This window comes from Pteropus alecto, unplaced genomic scaffold (assembly GCF_000325575.1).
Source record: "Pteropus alecto unplaced genomic scaffold, ASM32557v1 scaffold123, whole genome shotgun sequence".
NCBI lineage: Eukaryota > Metazoa > Chordata > Mammalia > Chiroptera > Pteropodidae > Pteropus > Pteropus alecto.
The window spans coordinates 8142375-8165550 of record NW_006433950.1 but is presented as its reverse complement, the minus strand read 5'-3'; the positions used below and the strand labels follow the sequence as shown (position 1 = coordinate 8165550).

Genomic DNA, 23176 nt, shown 5'->3' with positions numbered 1-23176 from the left:
AAGTGTTTTGATCATAAATGGATGCTGTATCTTTTTGAAGGCTTTTTCTGCATCTATCGATATGATCATATGATTCTTATTTTTTAATTTGTTTATGTAGTGTATCACATTAGATGATTTGCATATGTCGAACCATCCTTGCGCCTCTGAAACCCACTTGATCGTGGTGTATAATCTTTTTAATATATTGCTGTATTTGGTTCACTAGTATCTTATTTAGGAATTTTCCATCTGTGTTCATGAGAGATATTGGTCTGTCGTTTTCTTTTTTGTGTTATCTTTACCAGATTTTGGTATCAGAGTAATATTGGCCTCATAAAATGAGTTAGGAAGTATTGCCTATTCTCCTCAAAGTCTTTTTGGAATTCACTGGTGAAGCCATCTGGTCCTGGATTTTTACTTTTTGGTAGCTTTTTGATGATTGTTTCAATTTCCATATTGCTGATTGGTCTATTTAGATTTTTCCAGTTATTCTTGATTCAGTCTAGGAAGGTTGTATTTCTGTAAGTACTGGTCCATTTCTTCTAGGTTATTAAATTTGGTGTTGTATACCTTTTCATAGTATTCCTGTATAATCCTTTGTATTTTTGCGGTGTCTGTCATAATTTCCTCTCTTTCATCCCTAATTTTGTTTATTTGTGCCCTTTTTCTTTTTTCTTTACTGAGTCTAACTTAGGGTTAGTCACTTGTATTAACCTTCTCAAAGAACCAGCTCTTTGTTGCATTTCTTTTTTCTTTTTTCTTTTTTGTCTTTATTTCATGTAATTCTGCTTTAATTTTGATATTTTTTTTCTTCTGCTGACTTTAGGCTTCATTTGTTTTTCCTTTTCTAGTTTTTTAAGATGAAGCATTAGGTTGTTTATTTGGGCTCTTTCTTGTTTTTGGAGATAGGCCTGTCATGATATGAACTTTCCTCTCATGACCGCTTTTGCTGTGTCCCAAAGGTTACGATGTGTTGTACTATCATTATCATTCATTTCCATGTATCTCTTGATCTCTCTTTTTATTTCTTCCCTGACCCAGTCATTCTTTATTAGCATGTTGTTTAATCTCCATGTATTTGTGGTTCTTCCTGATTTCCTTTTACAGTTGATTTCTAGCTTCAAAACATAATGATCAGAGAATATGGTTAGTATGATTTCAACCCTCTTTTGTTTGTGGGGGCTATCTCTGTGTCCCAGTATGTGCTAAATCCTTGAGAATGTTCCATGTGCACTAGAGGAGAATGTATAAGCAGCTGTTTCGGGATGGAAGGCTCTGTAAATGTCACTTATGTCCAGTTGGTCTAATGTGTCATTTAAGGATGTTATTTCCTTATTGATTTTCTATTTGGATGATCTGTCCAAATCTGAAAGTGGGATATTTACGTCCCCTGCTATGATAGTGTTTTGGTCTGTTTCTCCCTTTAGTTCTGTTAGTAATTGCTATACATATTTTGAGGCTCCCTGATTGAGAATATAGATATTAATAAGTGTTATGTCTTCTTGGTGTATAATTTCCTTTATCATTATGAAGTGTCCCTCAGTATCTTTCTTTACCTTTTTTATTTTGAAGTCTATTTCATCAAATATTAGTACTGCTACTCCCGCTTTTCTCTGAATGCCATTGGCTTGAAATATCATTTCCCACCCGTTCACTTTGAGTCTATATTTGTCTTTGGAACTGAGATGTGTTTCCTGGAGGCAGCATATGGTTGGGTTTTGTTTTTTGATCCAATCTGCAACTCTGTGCCTTTTTATTGGTGAGTTCAGTCCATTTACATTTAGGGTGATTATTGATATATGAGGTTTTCTTATAACTATTTTATCTTTTGTTCTCTGGTAGCTCTATGTGTCCATTGTTCCTTTGCCCTTGTGTTTCCATTAATTTGATGGTATTCTATGATTTTTTCCTCTGTTTCCTCTTTTATGTTATGAGTTTCAGTTCTGGATTTTTTTGTGCGGGGCTACCAATAAGTTTATACAAAAGAGAATTTCTGATATACAGTAATTTTTTTCTTCTGAATGCATCTTATCTCCATTTCCCTTTGTAAATTCAGACCTTTGCCCCAAGTCTTCATCATATTTACAGAATATGTTCTGACCAATTTAAGACTAATTTATGTTTCAGACAGTCAATATCTGAATCACATTTATGGAAATATTTACTTCTGGGGATGCTCAGTGACCAAGAGTATTTGGAGCTAACATGAAGTCTTCTTCAAGTTCACAATATTTTCATAATATCTCTCTAGCAATCTCACTTCTCTTGGGAAAATACTTCCTTTTAATGACTCTTGGTAAATTTGTGGCTTTTCTAACTTACAGCCTTCTCTTACTGTGGAAAATCAGAAGCCATCTCTCTCAGTCTCACTGTTTTTATACTTTGATTGTCCTTTTGGAAAAACGTGCTGCTTAGAGGTTAACTCTTTGGCTTTCAGTATCATTTCCGAATCTGAAAAACAAAAATCATAGAGAAATTTAAGTCGAGGGTGCACACATTCCCGAAAGCAGACTCTGTGGAATTAGGATTTTTGAGAATGTTTTCAATGAAAGGGACATAAATATCAAAATTTTATACTTTTAATAAAAAGTTTTAGGAAGATTGAGATTGTTGACAGAAAGAATTGTCAGGAATGCAAATGGGGAAAGAACTGAATAAATAATATGAGACTTAAATATAGGAAGAAAAAGAGACATGTATATTTCTCCTCCTCCTGAGGTCAGACTGAAGTATGAGAAGAAGAGAAAGTCAAAGAAGGAGGAAAAAGGGCACCCAAGAGGCCCTACCACGCATTCTTTTTTGTCAGGGAAAAAGGATATTTTCCAAAGTTCTCTGATGGACATTTCTTAGTTTCATACTCCCAGCTCCTGACGTAATGGCCAGTGCTGTCTCTCACAAGGACTTATGTCCACTTGGCTTGATGATTGTTTCTATCTCCATACCGCTGATCAGTCTATTTAGATTTTCCAGGTGCCTTTAAGAATTCCTCTTTCCTGTTATCACTTTATGTTCTTGCTCAAACAGAAGATCAAACGAGGTTTATCAACTTGATTCCCTATACATGGAGAAAAGACACATGCTGCAGGCCAACTGAGCAAGAGAGAACAAGCCCCATGAAGCTGAAGTGGAAAAGGCCTGAGTTTGGGAGCAGGGGAATAATGATGCCTAAATTCCAATAAATGCCGTCACTCTCTTTCATAAGGTAAAAATCCTGCAAGCATCCTCAGTCACTAACCAGGGTGATTGGGATAACTGGTCTTGAGAGATCATGCCGTAGTTGAAATACAGACTTCAAAAGTGCAAAGCTTTTATCCATGGAGACTATAAAGTCGAGGGAAAGTATAGATCTTTATTTCATGGAGAAAACACTACAGAGCTCTGTGAGGGATGCGACCACGTCTGCCTCTTTCACCACTGTATTTTCAACCCCTGGCACAGACCTAGGAATGTAGAAGCGCATGAGGAAGTCTCGTGAGAGTTGATGTCAGCCAAAGTGGTAGAGTAGGGAACGCCAAAGTTTATTCCTTCACAAAAACAGGAAATAAACTAGTGACCAGGAGCATGTTTAATCAAGACAAATAGTTGAATCTGAAGGAGAATTCTAGATTGGGCCAAACTATCCTTAAAGAAATTGGAGATAATCCACAGAACGGGAGGAAAGGTTTCTCAACACTGCATCTGGTGACGGTGTTGTATCCAGAACATATGCATATAACTCTCATAACACTGCAGCAAAAACGCAAACCAGCCTTCTCCCTGCATGGGCAAAAGACTTGAATAGGCATTTCTACAAAGACACACAAAGAGCAAGCACATAAAAAAAAAGATCAATCTAATTATATTTGGAGAAATGCAGATAAAAACCATAATGAGATAGGTATTCTTCCACATTCACGAGAAAGGCTATAGCAATAACTTTTTTTGAAAAAAGAGAGTAAGCGTTGATGAGGATGCAGACAAATTGGAACCTCCATACGTTCCTGGTAAGAATGGAAATTGGTGGAGCTACTGTGGAAAATAATTTGGAGGCTCCTCTGAAAGTTAAACATAAAATTGCCATATAATCCAGCAATTCCACACCTAGGTGTCTTCCCTAGAGACCCAAAAACAGGTGTTCAAGCAACACTTTGTGCACGAATGTTATGAGCTGCACTATTCACAGTAGCTGAAAGATGGAAACCACCTACGTGTACATCAACTGACGAACGATGCACAAAAAGCGAGATATACACATAACGCAACAGTCTTCCACCACAGCAGGGCATGGAGTTGTGCTACACACTTCCATGTGGCCGAACCTTGAAAACATTATGCTAAGCAAAAGAAGCCAGTCACAATAGGCCACACATTGTATGATTTCCTTTATGTGCAGTGTCCAGAATAGGCTAATCCATAGAGACAGAAGTCACATTTGCAGTAACCAATGACTAAGGACTGGGGGGATGAAGAGTGGGGACTTAATGATTACAGGGTTCATTCTGTGACAAAAATATGCTGTACTCTGTAGTGGTGATGGTTGCACAACACTGTAAACACACTAAAAGCCACTGAATCGCACAGTTTAAATAGCTCCAATGGTGATTTTTGAGTTCTGTGTTATCTCAGTAGCAGAGTGAAAGTCTTGTTTCTCTGAGGCATTAAATAAACACAGAAACGCGGTCAGGCTTACCAAAAGTGACACCAGGTGCTTGCAACATGTCCCTTGATCTCCAGGACTGAACATCCACATTGCAGAAAACAAAGAAATACTTGGTCAATGAATGAATGACTTCCTGTGGACCTAAATTGCTTGAGTTTAAGACAGTCATACCTTGCTGTGGCTTTCCCTTAAAACTCTCAGCAGAACACAACGTGTAGAGTAACCCTGGAGGAAGCTTTGAAATGAAGTCAGTGTTGAGATAACTGATTGTTTCTAGGCAACCCTTCACCTTCCCCAAAGATCTTTGGATAACTGAGAATCTGGCTCAACTGTGAGGCTCCAGGCTGCAGCAGTACTGTATTGTTCAAATGAGGGTTTTTGGTGGAGTATTTAGGGTTTTCTGTATATAACATCCTGTCACCTGAAAACAGATGCTTTAAAGTCTCCCTTTTTTTTACTGAATGTCTTCAGTCCTTTTAACTAATTGCTCTGAATATGACTTCAAGTACTACACTGAAGAACTGGTGAATATGAGTGACCTTGTTTCTGATTTAGAGAAAAAGTTTTCAGCCTTTTGTCACTGAGTATGGTATTAGCTGTGGACTTTTCATATGTGGTCCCTACTTTGTTGGGACTTCTAATCATGACAGGATCTTGAATTATGTTAAATGTGCTTTCTACATCTTTAATACAAGTTATTTTTATTTTTAAATTATTTTTATTTTTCAAATATAGTTGACATTCAATAATAGTTTCAGGTAAACAGCATCGTGGTTAGACATATATATGATTTATGAAGTTATCCCCCTGATAAGTCTGGTACCCACCTGGCACCATACATAGTTATTATAATATTATAATATGTGACTATTTTGTAACTACCAATTTGTACTTCTTAATCTTTCACCTTTTATACCCAGCCCCTAATCCCCTCCAATCTAGCAGCCATCAGTTTGTTCTCTGTATCTATGAGTCTATTTCTGTTTTGTTTGTTCCTTTATTTTTTAGATTCCACATATAAGTAAGATCACATGGTGCTTGTCTTTCTCTAACTTATTTCACTCAGCACAATACTCTCTAGGTCCATCCATGTTGTCATAAATGGCAAGATTTCATCTTTTTTTATGGCTGATTAATAGTCCATTGTATGTATGTACCACTTCTTTATCCAATCATCTATTGATGGGCATTTAGGGTTCTTCCACATCTTGGCCGTTATAAATAGCGCTGCAATGAACATGGGTGCATATATCTTTTCAAATTAATGTTTTGGATTTCTTTGGATAAATACCCAGAAGAGGGATGACTGGGTCATATGGTAGTTCTATTTTTAATTTTTTTGAGGAAACTCCATACCATTTTCTATAGTAGCTGAACCAATTTACAGTCTCAGCAACAGTGCATGGGGGTTCCCTTTTCTCCACGTCTTCACCAACACTAGCTATTCATTGATTTATTGATGATGGCCATTCTGACAGCTGTGAGGTAGTATCTCATGGTGATTTTAATTTGCATTTTCCTGATGATGAGGGATATTGAATATCTTTTCATATGTCTATTGGCCACCTGTATGTTTTCTTTGGAGAAATGCCTATTCAGGTCCTCTGTCCATTTTTAAAAAGGATTGTTTGAGTTTTTTGGTGTTGAGTGGTATGAGTTCTTTATAAGTTTTAGATATTAACCCCATATCCAATGTATCGTTGGCAAATACCTTGGTTGTGGCAAATACCTTCTCCCATTCAGTAGGTTGTCTTTATTTGGTTGATGGTTTCCTTCGCTGTGCAAAAACTTTTTAGTTTGATATGGTCCCTTTTGTTTATTTTTTCTTTTGTTTCCTTTGCCTGAGAAGATAGGTCAGAAAAAATATTAAGAGTGATGTCAGAGAGTTTGCTGCCTATGTTTTCTTCTAGAAGTTTTATGGTTTTGGTTCTTAAAAAAGTCTTTAATCCATTTTGAGTTTATTCTTATATATGGTCGTCCAGTTTCATTTTTTTGCATGTATCTGTCCAGTTTTCCCAATACTATTTATTGAAGAAACTGTCTTTACCCCATTGTATATTCTTGCCTCCTCTGTCATAGATTAATTGACCACATAGGTGTGATTTCTTTCTGGGCTCTCTTCTATTCCATTGATCTATGTTTCTGTTTTTTGCTAGTCCCATGCTCTTTTGATGACTATAGCCTTGTAGCACAGTTTGATATCAGGTAGAGTGATACCTCCAACTTTATTCTTCTTTCTCAAGATTACTTTGGCTATTCGGGGTCTTTCTGGTTCCATATAAACTTTAGGATTACTTGTTCTAGTTCTGTAAAAAATGCCGTTGGTATTTTGATAGGATTCACTTAGAATCTGTAGATTGCTTTGGGTAGTATGGACATTTTAACGATGTTATTCTTCCTGTCCATGAGTATGCTTCCATTTATTTGTATGTTCTTAAATTTCTTTCCTCAATGTCTTATAATGTTCTGAGTACAGATCTTTTATTTTCTTGGTTAAATTTATTCCTCGGTATATTTTTTCTATGTAATTGTAAATGGAATTGTTTTCTAGGAATTTCCCTCTTCGGACTGCTTTTGCTGAGTCCCATAGATTTTGAGTCGTGTTTTCATTTTCATTTGTCTCTAGTTATCTTTTGATTTCTTCCTTGATCTCATTGCTAAGCCATTTATAGTTTAGTACCATGTTATTTAGCCTCGATGGTTTGCGTATTTTTCAGGTTTCTTGTCACCGATTTCATACCAGTTTCATACCATTTAGTCAGAAAAGACGCTTAATATGATTTCAGTCTTCTTCAATTTATTGAAACTTGTTTTGTGGCCTAACATGTGGTCTACCCAGGAAAATGTTCCATGTGCACTTGAGAAGAATATATATTCTGCTGCTTTGGAGTGAAATGCTCTAAAAATATCAATTAAATCTATCTGGTCTAGTGTGTCACGTAAGGCTGCTGTGTCCTCATAGATTTATTGTCTGGAAGATCTATCCTTTAATATTGATGGAGTGTTAAGCCACCTACTATGATTGTATTACTCTCTCTTTATGTCAGTCAGTATTTGATATATATATGTAGGTGCTCCTGTGTTGGGTGCATAAATGTTTACTAGGGTTATATCCTCTTGTTGGATTGATCCTGTTATCATTATATAATGTCCTTCTTTGTCTCTTATTGCCTTTGTTATAAAGTCTATTTTGTCTGGTATGAGTATTGCTACCCAGCTTTTTTTAAATTTTCATTTGCATGAAATATCTTTTTGTATCCCTTTACTTTCAATCTGTCTTTCGATCTCAAGTGGGTGTCTTGTCAAGAGTATATACATGGGTCTTGTTTTCTTATCCATTCAGCCACTCCATGTCTTCTGAGTGGAGCATTTAATCCAATTACATTTAAAGTGATTATTGATAGGTACATAGTTATCGTATTTTATTATTCATATTCGTGGGATTTTTTTCCTTCCCCTTCTTCCAAAAGAAATCTCTCTAACATTTCCTGTAATACTGGCTTGGTGGTGGTGAAATCCTTTAGCTTTTTCTTGTCTGGGAAGCTCTTTATCTGTTCTTCAATGCTACATGACAGCTTTGCTGGGTAATCTTGGTTATAGGTCCTTGCTTTTTCATCACTTTGACTGTTTCATGCCAATCCCTCCGGCCTGCAAAGTTTCTGTTGAGAAATCAGCTGACAGTCTTATGGGAGCACCCTTGTAAGTGAATAACTGCTTTTATCTTGTTGCTTTTGAGATGTTCTTTGTCTTTAACCTTTGGCAGTCTAATTACCATGTGTCTTGGTGTGGGCCTCTTTGGGCTCATCTTGTTTGGATCTCCGTGCTTCCGGGGCTTGTATGTCTATTTCTTTCTCTGAGTCAGAGAAGTTTGCAATCATTATTTCCTCAGTTGGATTCTCAACCCCTTGCTCATTCTCTCCTCTTTCTGGCACTCTTATGAAGCAAATGTTGTTGTGCTTGATGTTGTCCCACAGATCCCTTAAACTACCCTCATTTTTTTTTTTTTTAATTCTCTTTTTGCTGCTCCGATTAGGTGTTTTCTGTCTGATCTCTTTTTCATGTCGGTTTTTTAATTTTGTTTTAGGTCCACATATAAGTGATATGCTATAGTATTTCTCATTCTCTGACTTCTCTCATTTAGTATAATGCCCTTAAAGTCCACCCATGTTGTTGGAAATGGCAGGAATTCCTATTTCTTATGGCTGAGTCCTATTCCATTATGTGTGCCAGTTTGAACTGTGCAGGTCAACTGAAAAAAAATCCACTCATGAGTGACCCTGAGCCATTGAAACCGTGTTCTTCAAGTGGCTGCACCCACTCACAATCCTACCAAAAGTGCAAGAGGGGTTCCCTTTTGTCTGCATCCTCACCAGCACTTGTTATCTGTGGCTTTTTGAAGTTAGCCATTCTCACAGGCTGAGGTGGTATCTTACTATGCTTTTGATGGCTGCTTCCCCAATCATTAATGATGTTGAACATCTTTTCCTATGTCTGTTCGTCATTTGTACATCGTCTTTGGAGAAATGTCTGTTGAGGTCCTTTGTCCATTTTTATGATTTCTATTTCTTTATTATTTTGTTCCTGCATTGTTTTCCTGATTCATTTATAGATCTACGTATGTCCTCTGATATCTCATTAAGCTTCTTTGGGGTGATAATTTTGAATTATTTGTCAGGCAGATTGTAGGTATCCCTTCCTTTGAGTTAGTTACTGGACTGTTATGTTTCCTTTGGTGGTGTCATGTCTGCCTGATTTTCTGGGATCCACACAGCCTTGTGTTGATGTCTGTGCAGTTCAAGGAGCAAACGCCCTTCTCATCTTCAGTTTCAGCAGGTAAATACCTTCCTTTAGTGGGTTCCAGGTGACGAGATTGCCTCTAGGATTCGCTGACTGAGAAACAGAGTCAGAGCTGGGGTACACGGCTGTGGGAGGTCCACAGAGGCATTTGCTGTTGTCAGGCCTGTTCCCAAGAGCTGAAATGGGTGCAGAGCCTGTATATTCCTGGGTGGACAAGAGCAGCTTTAGGACAGTGATCAGTAGGGCTGGGGCTGAGATGAAGGTCTAATTCAGTGGATCAGTAGGTCTGGGGCTGAGATGAAGGTCTAATTCAGTGTCTGCATCTGAGTCTGTAGCTTTGGGGCATGTCACCAGGTATGTGGATGAGTATGGTTCCACTGAGAATCTGGGGGTGGGGAGGCTCGTGTTCATCATTCTGAGCCACTGAGCGGGCAGGTGTGGCTCCAAAGGATGGTTGATAGGGGTGACACTGAGTTATGGGTCTGCTTGAGGGGCACAGATATGTGTGCTTGCCATTGGGATTCTGGGCCTCAGAGACCATGTCTGCACAGACCTGGAGGCTGGATGAGCAGTCAGGTGGAGGTTGGCAGGCTGACACTGGGGGCTTGGAGCAGAGCATGTCCACATGGTGTCTGGGTGGACATGGCTGCAGGACCACTGCTGAGAAGGGCTGGAGCTGAGGCAGAGGCATTCTTCTGGGTGCTGAGCAGCATCCTGGGCCACTATGTACTGGAGGCCAGTAGCTCCCAGCCCCCGATTTGTGACAACCAAAATGTCTCCTGAAATGGTCAAAGACCCCTGGGGGACAGAATGACTTCAGGTTAGGGTGATGGGGTGGTTTCTCTATTAAGGAAGGGATGGCAGCATCCTGAGCAGCTTCAGGCTGAACTGATGGACAGACGGACACCGAGCTGTGACTGGCAGCACCCAAGGTTCATGCCCCTCCCTAGAAATGGACCAAAGCCCCTGGCCCCCAGTACTCACAGAGTCCTGCCCCTCACGTGAGGCCAAAGGCAGCAGCCGGCCAAGAAGTGGAGCCTGGCTTCCCAGGGTGGCACCCCCACTCCTCCCCCAGCACAGCCCTGCTCCCATACTCCACTTCCAGTCAGGGTTCCCAGTTGTAGAGAAGGAGGCCTCTGGGGCTTCAGGTAGAGGCAGCTAGCCTTGCTCCCTTGCCTAAGGCCAAGATATTCTAGTGCTCAGTGAATACATGGATGGACCCTGGGCTGGGCCAGCCCTTGGGTCACAGTCGGGTTCAGGGCAGACAGCAGGCCTGCTGGTGAATATATGGGAATGGGTAAGTGTGAGGGGGCGGGGGACGTGAAGATGTGCGGGGCTTCAGAAGCTCAGAGGGCAGGTGTGAGGGAGGAGTCATTTCCAGGGGTGGAGCTGGATCCCTAGACTGCAGGTAGCAGGATGCACAGCAAACACTGCTTTTTTCCATCCTTTTTCCATGTTCACACAGCCCCTTAGGACGATTGGGCCATATTTAGGGCTTTTTATCTTTCGTACATTTTTGATCTTCCTAACTTCTTTCAAAAATGGTGTCATGTAGACATAATTCCCTATACCTTTCTTAACCGGGACAGTTGACAGGAATCTCACTATTTTAAGGTTTTGCCATCTATTCACCTATAAATAAATAATTAAATAAAGACAGTAGTGGATTTTAACCCTTTGAATAAAATAAGGTCCTGAGTCCATACTAAAACAAATAAATAACAAATAAATAGATGGAAGGGGGAAGGCAAACTCCCTTATAACAGAATTAACACACAAAGACGCCAGTTCTCCCAACTGGAGTCTCCACATCCCTACTTACTCTCCTGGTGACGGCACACCTCCAGTGGTGACCTGTGTGTCCAGCACGCAGAGGAGTTGGTACCAAGTGGTACCAAGTCAGTAAAATGTTCTCACTCCCACTTCTGTCTCCCAGTCTTTTTGCCCAGAGACAAACATAATCATTTTCTTAATCTGTCCTTCCAGACTCCGTGTGTATATGTGCACGTGTGTGCACGCCTTAGCCTTAACGTCAGTAAACTAGCGACGAGGCCCTCCTACAGCATCCTCTTAGGTATGAACTCAGCACAACAAAGTTCCCTGACCTCAGGGAGTGACAGGAGGTTTTGGACACCTCCTCTATTCTGAGAAACCCAAAGCCCCCAGGTTTAGTTTCTCCCTTGGCCTGGTCCACCAGGCACCAGCCACAGCCTGTCCCCCTTCCAGGACACACTGTTTTTATGTGGAATCTGGGCACCCAGGATGACCCAGGAGGCAGCAGTGGCCCTGAGGCAGGAACCTGGGAGCCTTGCCAGGTATACGTGTGAGCGCTGCTCGTTTCTCACAAGGTGGCTCCTGGCTGGGATGTGAGCACCGGCAACTCCTCTGCGTGCTGGACACACAGGTCACTGGAGGTGTGCCGTCGCCAGGAGAGTAAGTAGGGATGTGGAGACTCCAGTTGGGAGAACTGGCGTCTTTGTGTGTTAATTCTGTTATAAGGGAGTTTGCCTTCCCCCTTCCATCTATTTATTTGTTATTTATTTGTTTTAGTATGGACTCAGGACCTTATTTTATTCAAAGGGTTAAAATCCACTACTGTCTTTATTTAATGTGGCACTCACATTGACCCAGACGTGGCTAGGAGTCTGTGTCCTGTTTGATGTCCCATTGATGTCTCCTTATTTTTGTGAGCGTCTTCCCACTTTCTGGCACAGGTGACTGTTCCAGATTCATCTTGCACCCTCCTTGCCTCGGCCCTGGATTCAACCTTCTCTTCCAAGAACTGTGCCTTACTTTTTGGTGGTCTGTATAAACCATGCCTAAGTGGAGGTGTATATATCAACACTGGGAGTCGTTTATTCTAGGTTTTCTCCTAAAAAAGTAGAAAAAAGTATGTGTGTATGTACAGACATATGTATATCCTTAGCAATTTACACATAAAATGTATACAGAAGTATGTATATTCATATGTACGATATGAACATATGTACGATATGAAAACATTTCTACGGGTACACATATTTGAACACCTACATATATCTACATTCTTACACACATTTATATACACATATAATGCTAAAACCATCCCTTGATAGTACCTTCAGTTCCAACCTGACACCACAGGTCACTCTCATCTCTCCGCTTTCCTTACTTCAACTCTTTTCCAACACGGAGGTTCCTAGCCCACGTTCTCAAAACATTTGTGATGTGTGTCATCTCTATATCTAGAGAAAATATTTTCCTGAAGGCACGATGCTTATCTAACTGCTGGTGCAATCAAACAGCTCCGCATGTCTGCTTCCGTTCTTTCTGGGATCACTGTCTTGCGTTGTAGATGCAGAAGATCTTCTGAATTTTGCCAACCCTTTGAGAATTTTGAGACTAGCTTTCTGTCCTAGTCCACAGACAGATTTTAATACTATTCCATGTGGGAAAAAAATGTGAAATCTCCACAGGTGGCTGCAAGGTCTCTGTTGCTTTACGAGTCTCTTTTCTCCTGACGCTCCCATTTCCGAGTCTCGCCCGAGTCATGTCTTGGGTCCTCCACTAGCAAGTCACTGCTTGTCTCTCCTAACCCAGTCTATCTCTGGGTCTCCCCCTGAGTCTCTCCCTCCTGAGTGTCGTATTTGAGTATGTGTCCCCTTCCGAGTCTATTTCTCTGAGTCTCTTTATCTCTGAGTCTCCCTCCCAAGTCTCTATATATCTCTGAGTGTGTCCCCCCCAAATATTTATATGAGTCTCATCCAAACAGAAGAGCAGTTGCTAAAACATGATTTATTTGGGCATTATTGTCAGAGATGATCAAAGACAACATTCTCTGATAGATCTGCCTGGTCTGTAGTACTCAAGTTATAGAAACAGGACTTGTACAGAATATATTCATGTGCAAAGCAAATCATTTATTTAGCACAAAAATCAAGTTATAAAAACATCGATTCCATCTTAAAACAGACATTTTAAAAGCATTCCTGATATTCTAAGTTTGCATCAAGACATCTGCAGTCCGGATACCCAAATCCCTGTATAATTTCCACCAACAAAGGCAATTTCCACTAGTTGTGGGAAGCTGTAAGGGGCGCAGTGGTGTGGAGGCAGCTGCCCCTCAAACAGTCCAGCGAGCCCCGGGAATGCTGTTTCCTACTCAGCCTAAGGCGTCCTCCTTGCCTGCCTCTCCAAGGAACGAGTTATGTGCTTGCTTAAACAGATTCTCAGTAAAAGGTCAGGGATCCAATAGGTAAAAATGCTGCAAAATGGAATGAAGAGAAAAAAACATAACCAAGGCCTCTTGCCCACTTACATTTGCCATTTTAAGCTTCTCAAACATGGCTCTGCATAACCAGCAGCTCTAAAGTCCTGATTTTGATGTAATGAGGGCAGGTTAACACCCATTAATAACTGTTTTGCAATTCCAGACTACTCCAACAGCTTTTCCAGGGCAGGAATGGAATAACTATGCAGGTGCCCTAAAGATCTAAGACAAAAACAAGCTCAATTTAACCATCTCCTCCCTACCTTGACTGTAGAGTCATGGGACTTTTTAATGACGGAGGAGGAAAGCAAAGTCGTCTCTTTAGTAAAAGCCAGGCCATTCATCAGCCTTTCCGTTTGCCTTCTTTATTCTTGGAAACTGGGGTAACAGGCAGGCAGCAGGAGATATTTACAAGACCAGCATCCTGGGAGTGCTGTCCTTTGTGCCACCAAGAGAAAGATGAGGCAATTAAGATCAAGAGAACATTTTGTGACGAGACTAAGATAGCCCAATTCGTAGCTGTCCATTGGAGCTAGTGACACTGGACATCGAGGGTGTCCAAATCCCAGGCACATGGAATTCCAGTTCCAACTCTATTGCAATGTACGTATTAATGATCCTAATTTGTAAAGATCTTTGATTTCTCCTTGGTTGTGGCTTCTGGGGTTAAGTCAGCCTGGGCTGTCAGGCAGGAGGGTGGGGGTAGTCCTGAAATATTTATACCCTCCAGCATTTTCTTTCCCAACTAGATGATGTGTCACTCCTGGGGCTGCTGCAGGAAATAAGCCATGAGATGGGACAGGATTCTGGCCCTTTATAGGGTCAACCAGGTTCTTACCAAGGACACTCAGGGATAAATCTATAGTGGGCAGTTCTGTGTTCTTCTGGCCTTCAGTCTTCCAACTCAGTGAATTTTCTCTTCTTGTAGTTCTGAACAAGGTTAGAAGCTGTGATCTGAGAAGCCTGCCCCTTCTCCCAACACTGAAAGTCATTCAATCCTTTCTGCCCTGTTTGAAATAAGCCCCTTTCCATCTCATCTAGCCTGGCTACCAGCGCCGAAGTGTCTTCATTGTAAGCATTCTGGGAGCAGTCCATGATGCGGCGAAAACGTCCAATAAATGTCTGAAGAAGAAGGGAGTAAGAGAAATCAGATCCACTTTTATTCCTGAACATTTAAATGGCATGAAAGGGAAGAATTTGGTCTCAGGACTCAGGCAGAAGAAAAGTCTGAGTAACTTATTTCACATTGCCAAGCCTCTACTTCCTTGTCTGTGAAATGGGTGGTTGTGAAAATCCAATGAAGTAATATATGTAGAGCAAATATATCTTGACCCAATAGGTCTTATAAAGCTAAAAATGAGGAAGTAAAACAAGAGGTAGAAAGGATGGTTTCTTCTAGTAGTAACAGAATGAAAAATAATTATGAAAAGTTAAAGTAAGGTTCTACTGTGAAGGATGGTAATATATGCATAACACTGTTTTGTCCACAAACAATAATAGTTACCATTAAACGGCACTACATAATCTCACTACAACTCTATTATTTTGGCACTATCATTATCTCCATTTTACAGGTGAAAAATTGATGCCTAGAGGTCAGTAGCTTGATCAAGTCACATAGCCAATACATTGCAGAGCCAGGTCTTAACCCCAGAGCAAGGGAACAAATAACCAGAGAGCACATGTATTTCCAAAAGGAACCCTCCGACCAGTCCTAGGGCTGCGCTGCAAGTGTGTATTTAAGTGCACGACTACTGTAATCAACCACTGCCCCTTTCTCATTTCCAGGACTTCCTGCTGGTCTCAGCTCTTAGCAAGCAAATATGAAGAGCAGTAGACGAGCTATATTAAAGTACATATATAATTGGCAAATACAGTCTAACTTTAGGCTGACCTGGAATAATAATAAACTAGTTAATGGCATAAATTCTGTACTTCCCTGGTAAGAGTGACGGCTGGTGGCTGCCACAGCTGGCTCCCGAGACAGGTACAGTGCCATAGGTTTTTCACATCAATTACTTGCCTGTAGGAGAGACTGAGAAATGTCTACATTCTCTGGACTGTCAAAATGCAGGAGTTGGGAGCCAAACCCATAGAAATGGGGCCCCATTTTATGGAGGTCCACCACATTGGCATCCGCACTGAATACAGTCCTCCAACCCTCTTGGTAGATCCTAGGAAGTTCCACAGAGAGGATCCGCCGCTTGTTGTCAAAAAGTCCTTTTGCCAGCCACAAGGGGAGTTCCAGCTTTGAGCCCTGCAGCAGACAAGAATGTAGACTTTAAAAACAATGACACAGTAAATGTGTGTGACAAAAAGGAAATACACACTGCATGAGCAGTATCGCCTGTTCTCTTTGAGGAAGTGATGATCAAACGCACAAGATCTGATTGTGACCTGAGGAAATGGATTGTGTGGGCTCAAGTTTTATGTCATGATGGAATGGAGAGAGAAATGGATTTATACAATAAAAATATAATAGAGAACAAAAATGTGGTATAAAGGGAAAGTTTTCCAAATAGAGACTCATGGACATGGACAATGAACTAGCGGTTACCAAGGGGAAGAGGGAAAAATAGAAAAATGTTAAAAAAAAGGAAAGTTTTCTAACATAAATAAAAACTGTCCAATTCCAGATACTTTAGAAGTATAATAAACATTTCTTCTTTCTTTGAATATTCAGTATCTATTCCATATATATACTTACTGAGTGCGTACTATGTGCTAAGCACCACTCTGGGTGCTATAGGAATGTAAAGAAAAATAGATCAGCCTGAGCTCAGGCTAGAGACCCTCCCCATACCATGAAATCATAGCTTCAAAGATGACAGAAAAGATAAATGTCTATCTTTTTCAAGTTTAAACGAAATTGGAAAATATCAGGAGATGGCCATGATAGACCAGAAATTAAGAAAAATACCCAAAAAATAAAAATAAAAGGCAAACATAACTGGGTTGAAGGAAGCAACAAAAGCACTCCATAAAACGGTCACACAATCATTAAAAACAAGTCTGATAAACTGTTACAGCCAAGAGGCGTGTAAGGAGACATGACTACTAAATGCAATGGGGTATCCTGAAACAGAAAAAGGACATTATGTAAAATTGAAGGAAATCTGAAGTATGGGCAGCACGTCTCTGCCAGTGTGGAAAAGAACTACATCATTACTTACTATAATGAAGTGAATAAATAATGTCTACATTTTTAAAAAATCAGGAACTAAGTAGAAATATGGAGGTGAATCTTGAAGAAACTACTAAAGGAAGTAGACAGACCTCTTGGAGCTGGAAAAGGAAGTGAGGGAAAGCAAGACAATGCTCATCTGACTTTTCAAACTTTGTATATGTATTACTTGGATAAGAATGAACTCAAAACAAAACCAAACAAAAACATCTTCTAAATAAAACTTGGGTTAAATAGGGAATTGAAAATAACCATTACATGCGATATTCTTGGGACAAATTTGTATGTGAAGTTATACAGCCCTAGGGTGGAATCCCAGCTCACTACTTACAGCGGCACTTTTCTGGGCTTCAGCTTCCTCGTATGTAACAATACCTAATTACAGGGTTCTTGAAGGATTAAAGGAGTAATAAATGGAAAATTACACTCCACCTACCCCATCCATGTTGGTACCAAAGACCTCAGTAAATGGCTGCGGATAACGTTACCGTCATGCAGAGGTGAATCTATCAATTTGTGGGTCCCAGACTTATCACATGCTCTGAACAGAACATGTTGCTTTAAGGCAAACGTGATCAGAACCCTGATCCTGAAGCATTCAATAGGAGCCAATCCTTAAGCATCAACTCATGGGGCGGGGCAGACACTGCCGAATGTATAGTTTCAAAAATGGAATCAGTGCTAAAAAGAGCCTGAGGACCTAGGATAAATTTCGTTTCCATAAACGTGGCCAAGGCCGGGTGGGGAAACAACTATAGCTCTCCGCGCGCGACCTGCGAACAGAACTCGGGCGCGTTAAGAACCCTCCTCTCCTAAAACTACAATTCCCAGGGGACAGCGCGCCCAGTGATGCACCGTCCCCCAAAGCCGCAAGGCCCACCGGGAGTTGTAGTCTTTCCGCGCTTGACCGAGCGGAAAGGCTCACCTGAGGAATCGCATTGTCGGTGTCGGCCCCTCCACTCCGTTCCTGGAAAAAAGTGCCGAGGCGTGGCATGGGGATCTCGGTGCGCACTGGGAGTTTCTCATGGGACATCAGGATGTCGTCCAAGGAAAGAAAGTTCTCCTGAGGTCCCAGCGCACCCGACTCCACCCGGAAATAAGCCTCGGACATGGCGGCAGTTTGAGCTTCTCTGCTTCCACTCGTGTAATTCGGTAGACCTCGCGGAGTCAGGGATGTAAAAGGTGGCTGGTCGGCGTTGTGAAGATTGGATAGGGTTGCCGGATCGAATCTATTTTCCCGCGCATGGGACAGACCAGACGGGAGCAGTCGATCCAGGCGGGTCAGCCCAGGCAGAAGCAATCGATAAAGTCTGCGATGGCTGGGGAGCACTAAGTAGGTTCGCTAGAAATTTTCTTCTCATAGTGTAGCCCAGTGTGGGAACCTTAAGAAGATACCCAAAGCAGCAGGATGCATAAACATTTGTGTTTATGTGGTCGTTTAAATATTTTTATGAAATTAAAAACACTTTACAACACGTTTGCGGAGGCGGGGGTGGGGGTGTGGGGGGACGGGTAAAGGAAGGCGGCATTGTGCCCTCCATCGCAGGCTTGATCAAGTCAAAGCTATTTACTAGTTTTGTCACTGTGCATCTCTGTTAATCTTGGTACTTGGAAAAAAAAGAAAAACCTCCAGCACTAGCCCTAAGTAGTTATTATGGAGTATTATAGAGTTTTGGAGGAGGTATGGGAAGAGTGGGATGAGGGGGCTGGAGCACTAGAGTACACATGGCTTGCAGAGGCCCTGCATCTAATTCAGGGCCACCCGGCTAACTTTGCCATTAACTGGCAATCTCTTTTTGTGGTTCTTAATGTAAATCCTTAAAAAAGAAAATGTGATTTCTCCAGTTCATCTTTTTGGGGCAGACAACAAGGATCATAGGTTGCCAGCCACTCTGTAGATTGGGTTCCTGTGTCAGGTACCGTCATTGGCCTAGTGGGGGGAGGGGTGCAAGGAAGGGATCATGGTACCAGACTTGGGTGTGCTACTCAATAAGGGATATGGGTGTGGCAGTTTTGAGAGATGCACTACAGAACGTTTTCCATATAAAAGAGCATTTTCTAGGCATCTAGAGCTGTGAGTAAAGGGTTCCTGGGAAGGGAGATGTGTATTAATCGTGGTATTTATGTTCTGTATTTTATACTTTGACATCTTGGGGCTGCAGGGAGGAACTGCCCCTCCCAGGATGAGCTAATTCCTAGAGTAACAATTTACGTGGGAATATACCTTCCATGTACAAACCAACCAATTCAAAGTCCATATCCCCAACCACTTCCTTTATCTAACTCCCACATACCAAGGCAATAGTCCCCCTGCTCTAAATCACCCCAAGGTCAAGTACTGGACAATTGGAGACCACTTTTATAGCCCAGAGTCCACCAAGATTATTCAAACTGTCCTAAACTTGCTCAAACTTGCCTACTTTGCCTCGCCCATTCCTTGCCAGAGAAACCACAGTAAAGACTCTGGGCCATGTCTTTTAGGAACTGTGAACAATAAAACCTCCAATGGCACTGACCACTCTGTGTCATCAGTCATCTCTAAATGAAATTTTGGGTATCACCAAAACAACAAGCAATGGGGAAGTCGGCCAAATTGTGGAAAGCCTTGGGAGTTTAGGAGCTGAGCACATAACAACATAATTCTGAGCTTTAAGAAGAGAATTCTGGCAGTGTGGTGGAGAAGGGAGAGATGAGTGCAGGGAAGCCAGTTTGGAAGCCGTTCAGCGGGCAGTACCTGACAATTAACTGGATATAGGAAGTAAAGGATAGACAGGGGTCAAGGATGGGTCAAGTTCTTAACCTGGTTGACCCAGTGAATGGAGATGACATTAATAGGAACAGAGGCAGTTTGAGGCAAAAGATGAGTTCAGTTTGACACTCACAGAGTCCGGGAGCTGCTAGACAGGCAGGTCTGCAGCCCAGTGGAGAAACCAGCCTTGATGCTTTAGAGTCAGGAGGCATCAATTTACTTATGTAAGTTTTTTTCCTTTATTATATTTTAAATGTTCAATTTGCTGCACTGTCTAAAAGTAAACATAATTCATAGTCAAAATTTATTAATCTGATGAAATGGATGCATGGTACTGGATATAGTTTGGGATAGGAATATTAATTTGTATAATTGAGGGTAATGCAGGTTATTTACTAACAGTATTTTTTTTATGTTGAAGCTGTTAAGATAGGTGCTTAATGATTTATTAATGCCAAAGGCATTATTTTTATACAGAGACCAAAATATTGGCTCTAAACTCAAATACCAGTTATTTTAACACTAAAGTAATAGGCCAGTGTTTAAGATAAAATCAGAATACTGGTTTTTCTTATTTAATGTCCTGGCTTATCATGAGGCTATTAGTCACTGTTTGTATATTTTTTACTATACTTAATCTATCCTCTCCTTGGACTAATAAGTGAATAACAAATTAGTGAAAGTTTGAGCTTATGATGCTAAACAATTGCATTAATTCATTGACAAAAGAGGCACATAGTTGATCAAGTATACATCCATTTATAGCCTAAATTATAAGAACCAGGAATGCTTCTTTTCTCTAAGAAAATGTGTGTTCCTTAGTACCCAGCCAAGCAATCTATGTACCAGAATTACACTAAACAGAATTTCAGTATATTTAAAATATTCAGAGTATATTCAGTAAATTTACAACATACAGAATTTCACTCTGAAAGGTATCTGCTGGATCCCTGAAAATAGTATTCTAATAGTACCGTAATCATTCCAAGATTGCCGAATCAGAACTATGTAGCACACAGATTTTAGATAAGCAAAATCACAAGCAGTTTTAAATCTGTTCTTTTGAATATCAGTGCTTTCTAAATTTCTTCCTTTGAGAGAGGGGACTGTGATGCAAGTAACGGAAATCCAAAGCTGGCGTGGTGGAGGAGGACCTGGGGTCGGGGGAAGGGAGGAAGAAAACAAAAGAAATGTGTTGGACTCCATCCTTCCAGGTGCTTAGCCGAAGATTTTAGGATTTTCTTTGATCCCGCTTCCCTGACACCCCATGACTGGTCCATCAGCAAATGCTGGCTCTACCTTCATAATATTTTCAGAATTTGGTCCAAGTCACCATCATCTGTTGCCGGGATTTTTGCAATAGCTTCCTACCCAGTCTTCCTTTTGCCCATGACTTCCCCATTGTTCCTGGAACACTCAGGCCCACTGGGTTTTACACCGTCTGTTCCCACACCTAGATTGCCTTTCTCTTGGATTTCCAGACTTTTTCGGGTCTTTACTCATAAGTCCTCTTCTCAATGAGGCTTCCTTAGCTCCCTTACCTAAAATTTCCACCCTCCCCAACTGACACCTGATATACCCCTCCCTTTTTTTCCTCAGCACCGACCACTCTCTAATGGTTTATATATTCTATTCATTTATTGTCTATTCTCCCTACTAGGGGATTCTTTTTGGTATATTTTTCACGGCTGTATTTTCATTGCCTAGTGTACGTTAGGCACTTCATAAATATTTGTTGAATGAATCAGTGCTTTTTTAGTTATAGTAGTGATACTATTTTCCTTTAAAAAATTAGATAAAAATCATGAGTCAGTTTGAGTAAATAATAGTACAAGTGGTGTGCAGACATTGCAACAGTCACAAAGGGGAGCAGTGAAACACTGAAAACACTGAATGAAAGTGGTAACAGTTTGCTAAGGTACAGTTTAAGTCACATAGAACCTTCTAGATCCATGAGCTTAAGTCATTAGTAATGCCATGATGAAACTCATTGATTGGGCTCCACTAATTTAAATTTGTTGAAGTTTCGGTAGAACCGTACTGAATTTTTATAGCAACTGTAAAAATGGAATGCATAAGCATAAAGAGTGAAGATTTAAAATGGTTTAGTCCTCGACCTATGAAACATTTCCAGCAGCCATTTATACTCAACCGCTGTGCTACTTCTGGAATCCGACAATACTAGGTAGCGGCCAACTCCCACCACTTTATTTTTAATTAATATTTTGTAGAGGTTAATGGTTTTATTTATTCGTTTATTTATTATTGAAGTTGTATTGGTTAATAACATACAAATTTCAGCTCTACAATATTATAATTGCATATCTGTACACTCTGGGGTCCAATTTTTGGTAGCAGAAACTTCCACCTCTATAATTGGTTTTGTGACCTCAGGTGAGTTAACTATCAGAAGTTTAGTTTTTGCGTCTGTGAAATGAAGATAATAATTGTAGGTCACAGAATTGCAGTGCACTTAGCTCAGGGCCTGGCCTATAGTAAGGGCTCCATAAATGTCCTTCTTACCATCATTATTCATGTGTTTGTTCACTACTGTATCCTCAGCACCTCAAACAATATCTGGCACACAGCCATCACTCAGTGAACATTGGTTAAATAGCTGCCATCACTCATCATCATCATTGATCTAAGCTTGGATACACTCGTCCCCCTCTCAAGTTCAAGTTTCTAAATGTACTTGAAAGTGACATTATTCAATTAAAATTTTTCCTGCAAAAATTCAGACAGTATAGCTCCCTTGAATTCAAATTATTGAAGGTTTTTGTTTTTTTTTTTTGTATTTTGAAACTACAGTATTATGTTTGAAATCTTACTATGTAAAGTTAATGAATTTAAATCACTGGAATTCATTTTTACATAATTTAAATGTTCTTCTTTTGTTGAGCTATATCTTAAGCATTGCTCCAAAACTCCTTCAATGAGATCCAAATAAATTGATGGGCATGATGCGACTCTGTGTGTGGGTAGTGCCAGTTTTAGGTTCTTTCCACAGTCTTCAGCAGTACTAGCAGAAATTGTAAACTCATACTATACATTCAGAGAGATTTTGTTTGTGTGTGTGTGTCACCCTTAAAAGTTGGCAAAGGAGCAGCTATGGCATCGTAATTGAGGTACTTGTTTAACCTAGCGTTTCTTGTTCTGTGATCCCAGCTCCATTAAAAATACCCCTTCCTCCCATTCCTATATGTTCATCTTTTTTTGGTAATTTATTACATAATTTAATCCATGATCTGATAACCAAAATTTCTCTCAGTCCAAAGGGGATGGAGTGGCAATAAATTCATTAGTTTGAGGAGAATATGGGTGAGGAACAGCTGTTATTCATCGAAATGTTCAGATGCCTATTAGATGCCCCCGGGCTGCATGTGTTCTGGACTGTTAGGTGCCCAGTGGAGGAGAAAGTAACATGAGGTGGTAAAGTTATGACAGAGGCATGTCCAAAAGCTAGGAAACTCGGAAGGAGTGGTGCATTCTGACCTGGACAGAAGAGGGGTTTGCAAAGGCTTTACAGAAAAAGAGGCATCAGAATGGGGCCCTTTGAGTATGAGTAGGGTTTTT

At 40.6% G+C, this 23176-nt stretch overlaps 2 protein-coding genes across 3 annotated transcripts in view; one reads left to right on the top strand and one right to left on the bottom strand.

The window, feature by feature from the left end:
• The window catches only part of PRSS54 (serine protease 54), an 81563-nt gene that overhangs the window by 24420 nt on the left and 33967 nt on the right, over positions 1–23176 (top strand).
• On the bottom strand, positions 13173–18135 carry GINS3 (GINS complex subunit 3). Of its 2 annotated transcripts, XR_001516583.2 has the most exons (4): positions 17777–18135; positions 15691–15924; positions 14506–14789; positions 13173–13661 (listed from the first exon to the last, which is right to left on the bottom strand). XR_001516583.2 is itself a non-coding variant. In XM_006908804.3 (3 exons), the coding sequence occupies exons 1-3, from the start codon at positions 17960–17962 to the stop codon at positions 14559–14561; spliced, it is 651 nt and encodes a 216-aa protein (XP_006908866.1). In that variant the 5' UTR covers positions 17963–18135; the 3' UTR covers positions 13173–14558. The 2 variants fall into 2 exon arrangements, 1 of the variants encoding a protein (XP_006908866.1); XM_006908804.3 differs by having other exon boundaries at positions 13173–14789.

Bases quoted from the DNA above. Each gene is read 5' to 3' on its own strand.
- GINS3 (XM_006908804.3), bottom strand. From the start codon at position 17,962: ATGTCCGAGGCTTATTTCCGGGTGGAGTCGGGTGCGCTGGGACCTCAG. The intron at 15,925-17,776 runs GTGAGCCTTTCC...TGTCTGCTGCAG, and splicing joins CCGACAATGCGATTCCTCAG to GGCTCAAAGCTGGAACTCCC. The intron at 14,790-15,690 runs GCAAGTAATTGA...CTTCTTCTTCAG, and splicing joins TTTCTCAGTCTCTCCTACAG to ACATTTATTGGACGTTTTCG.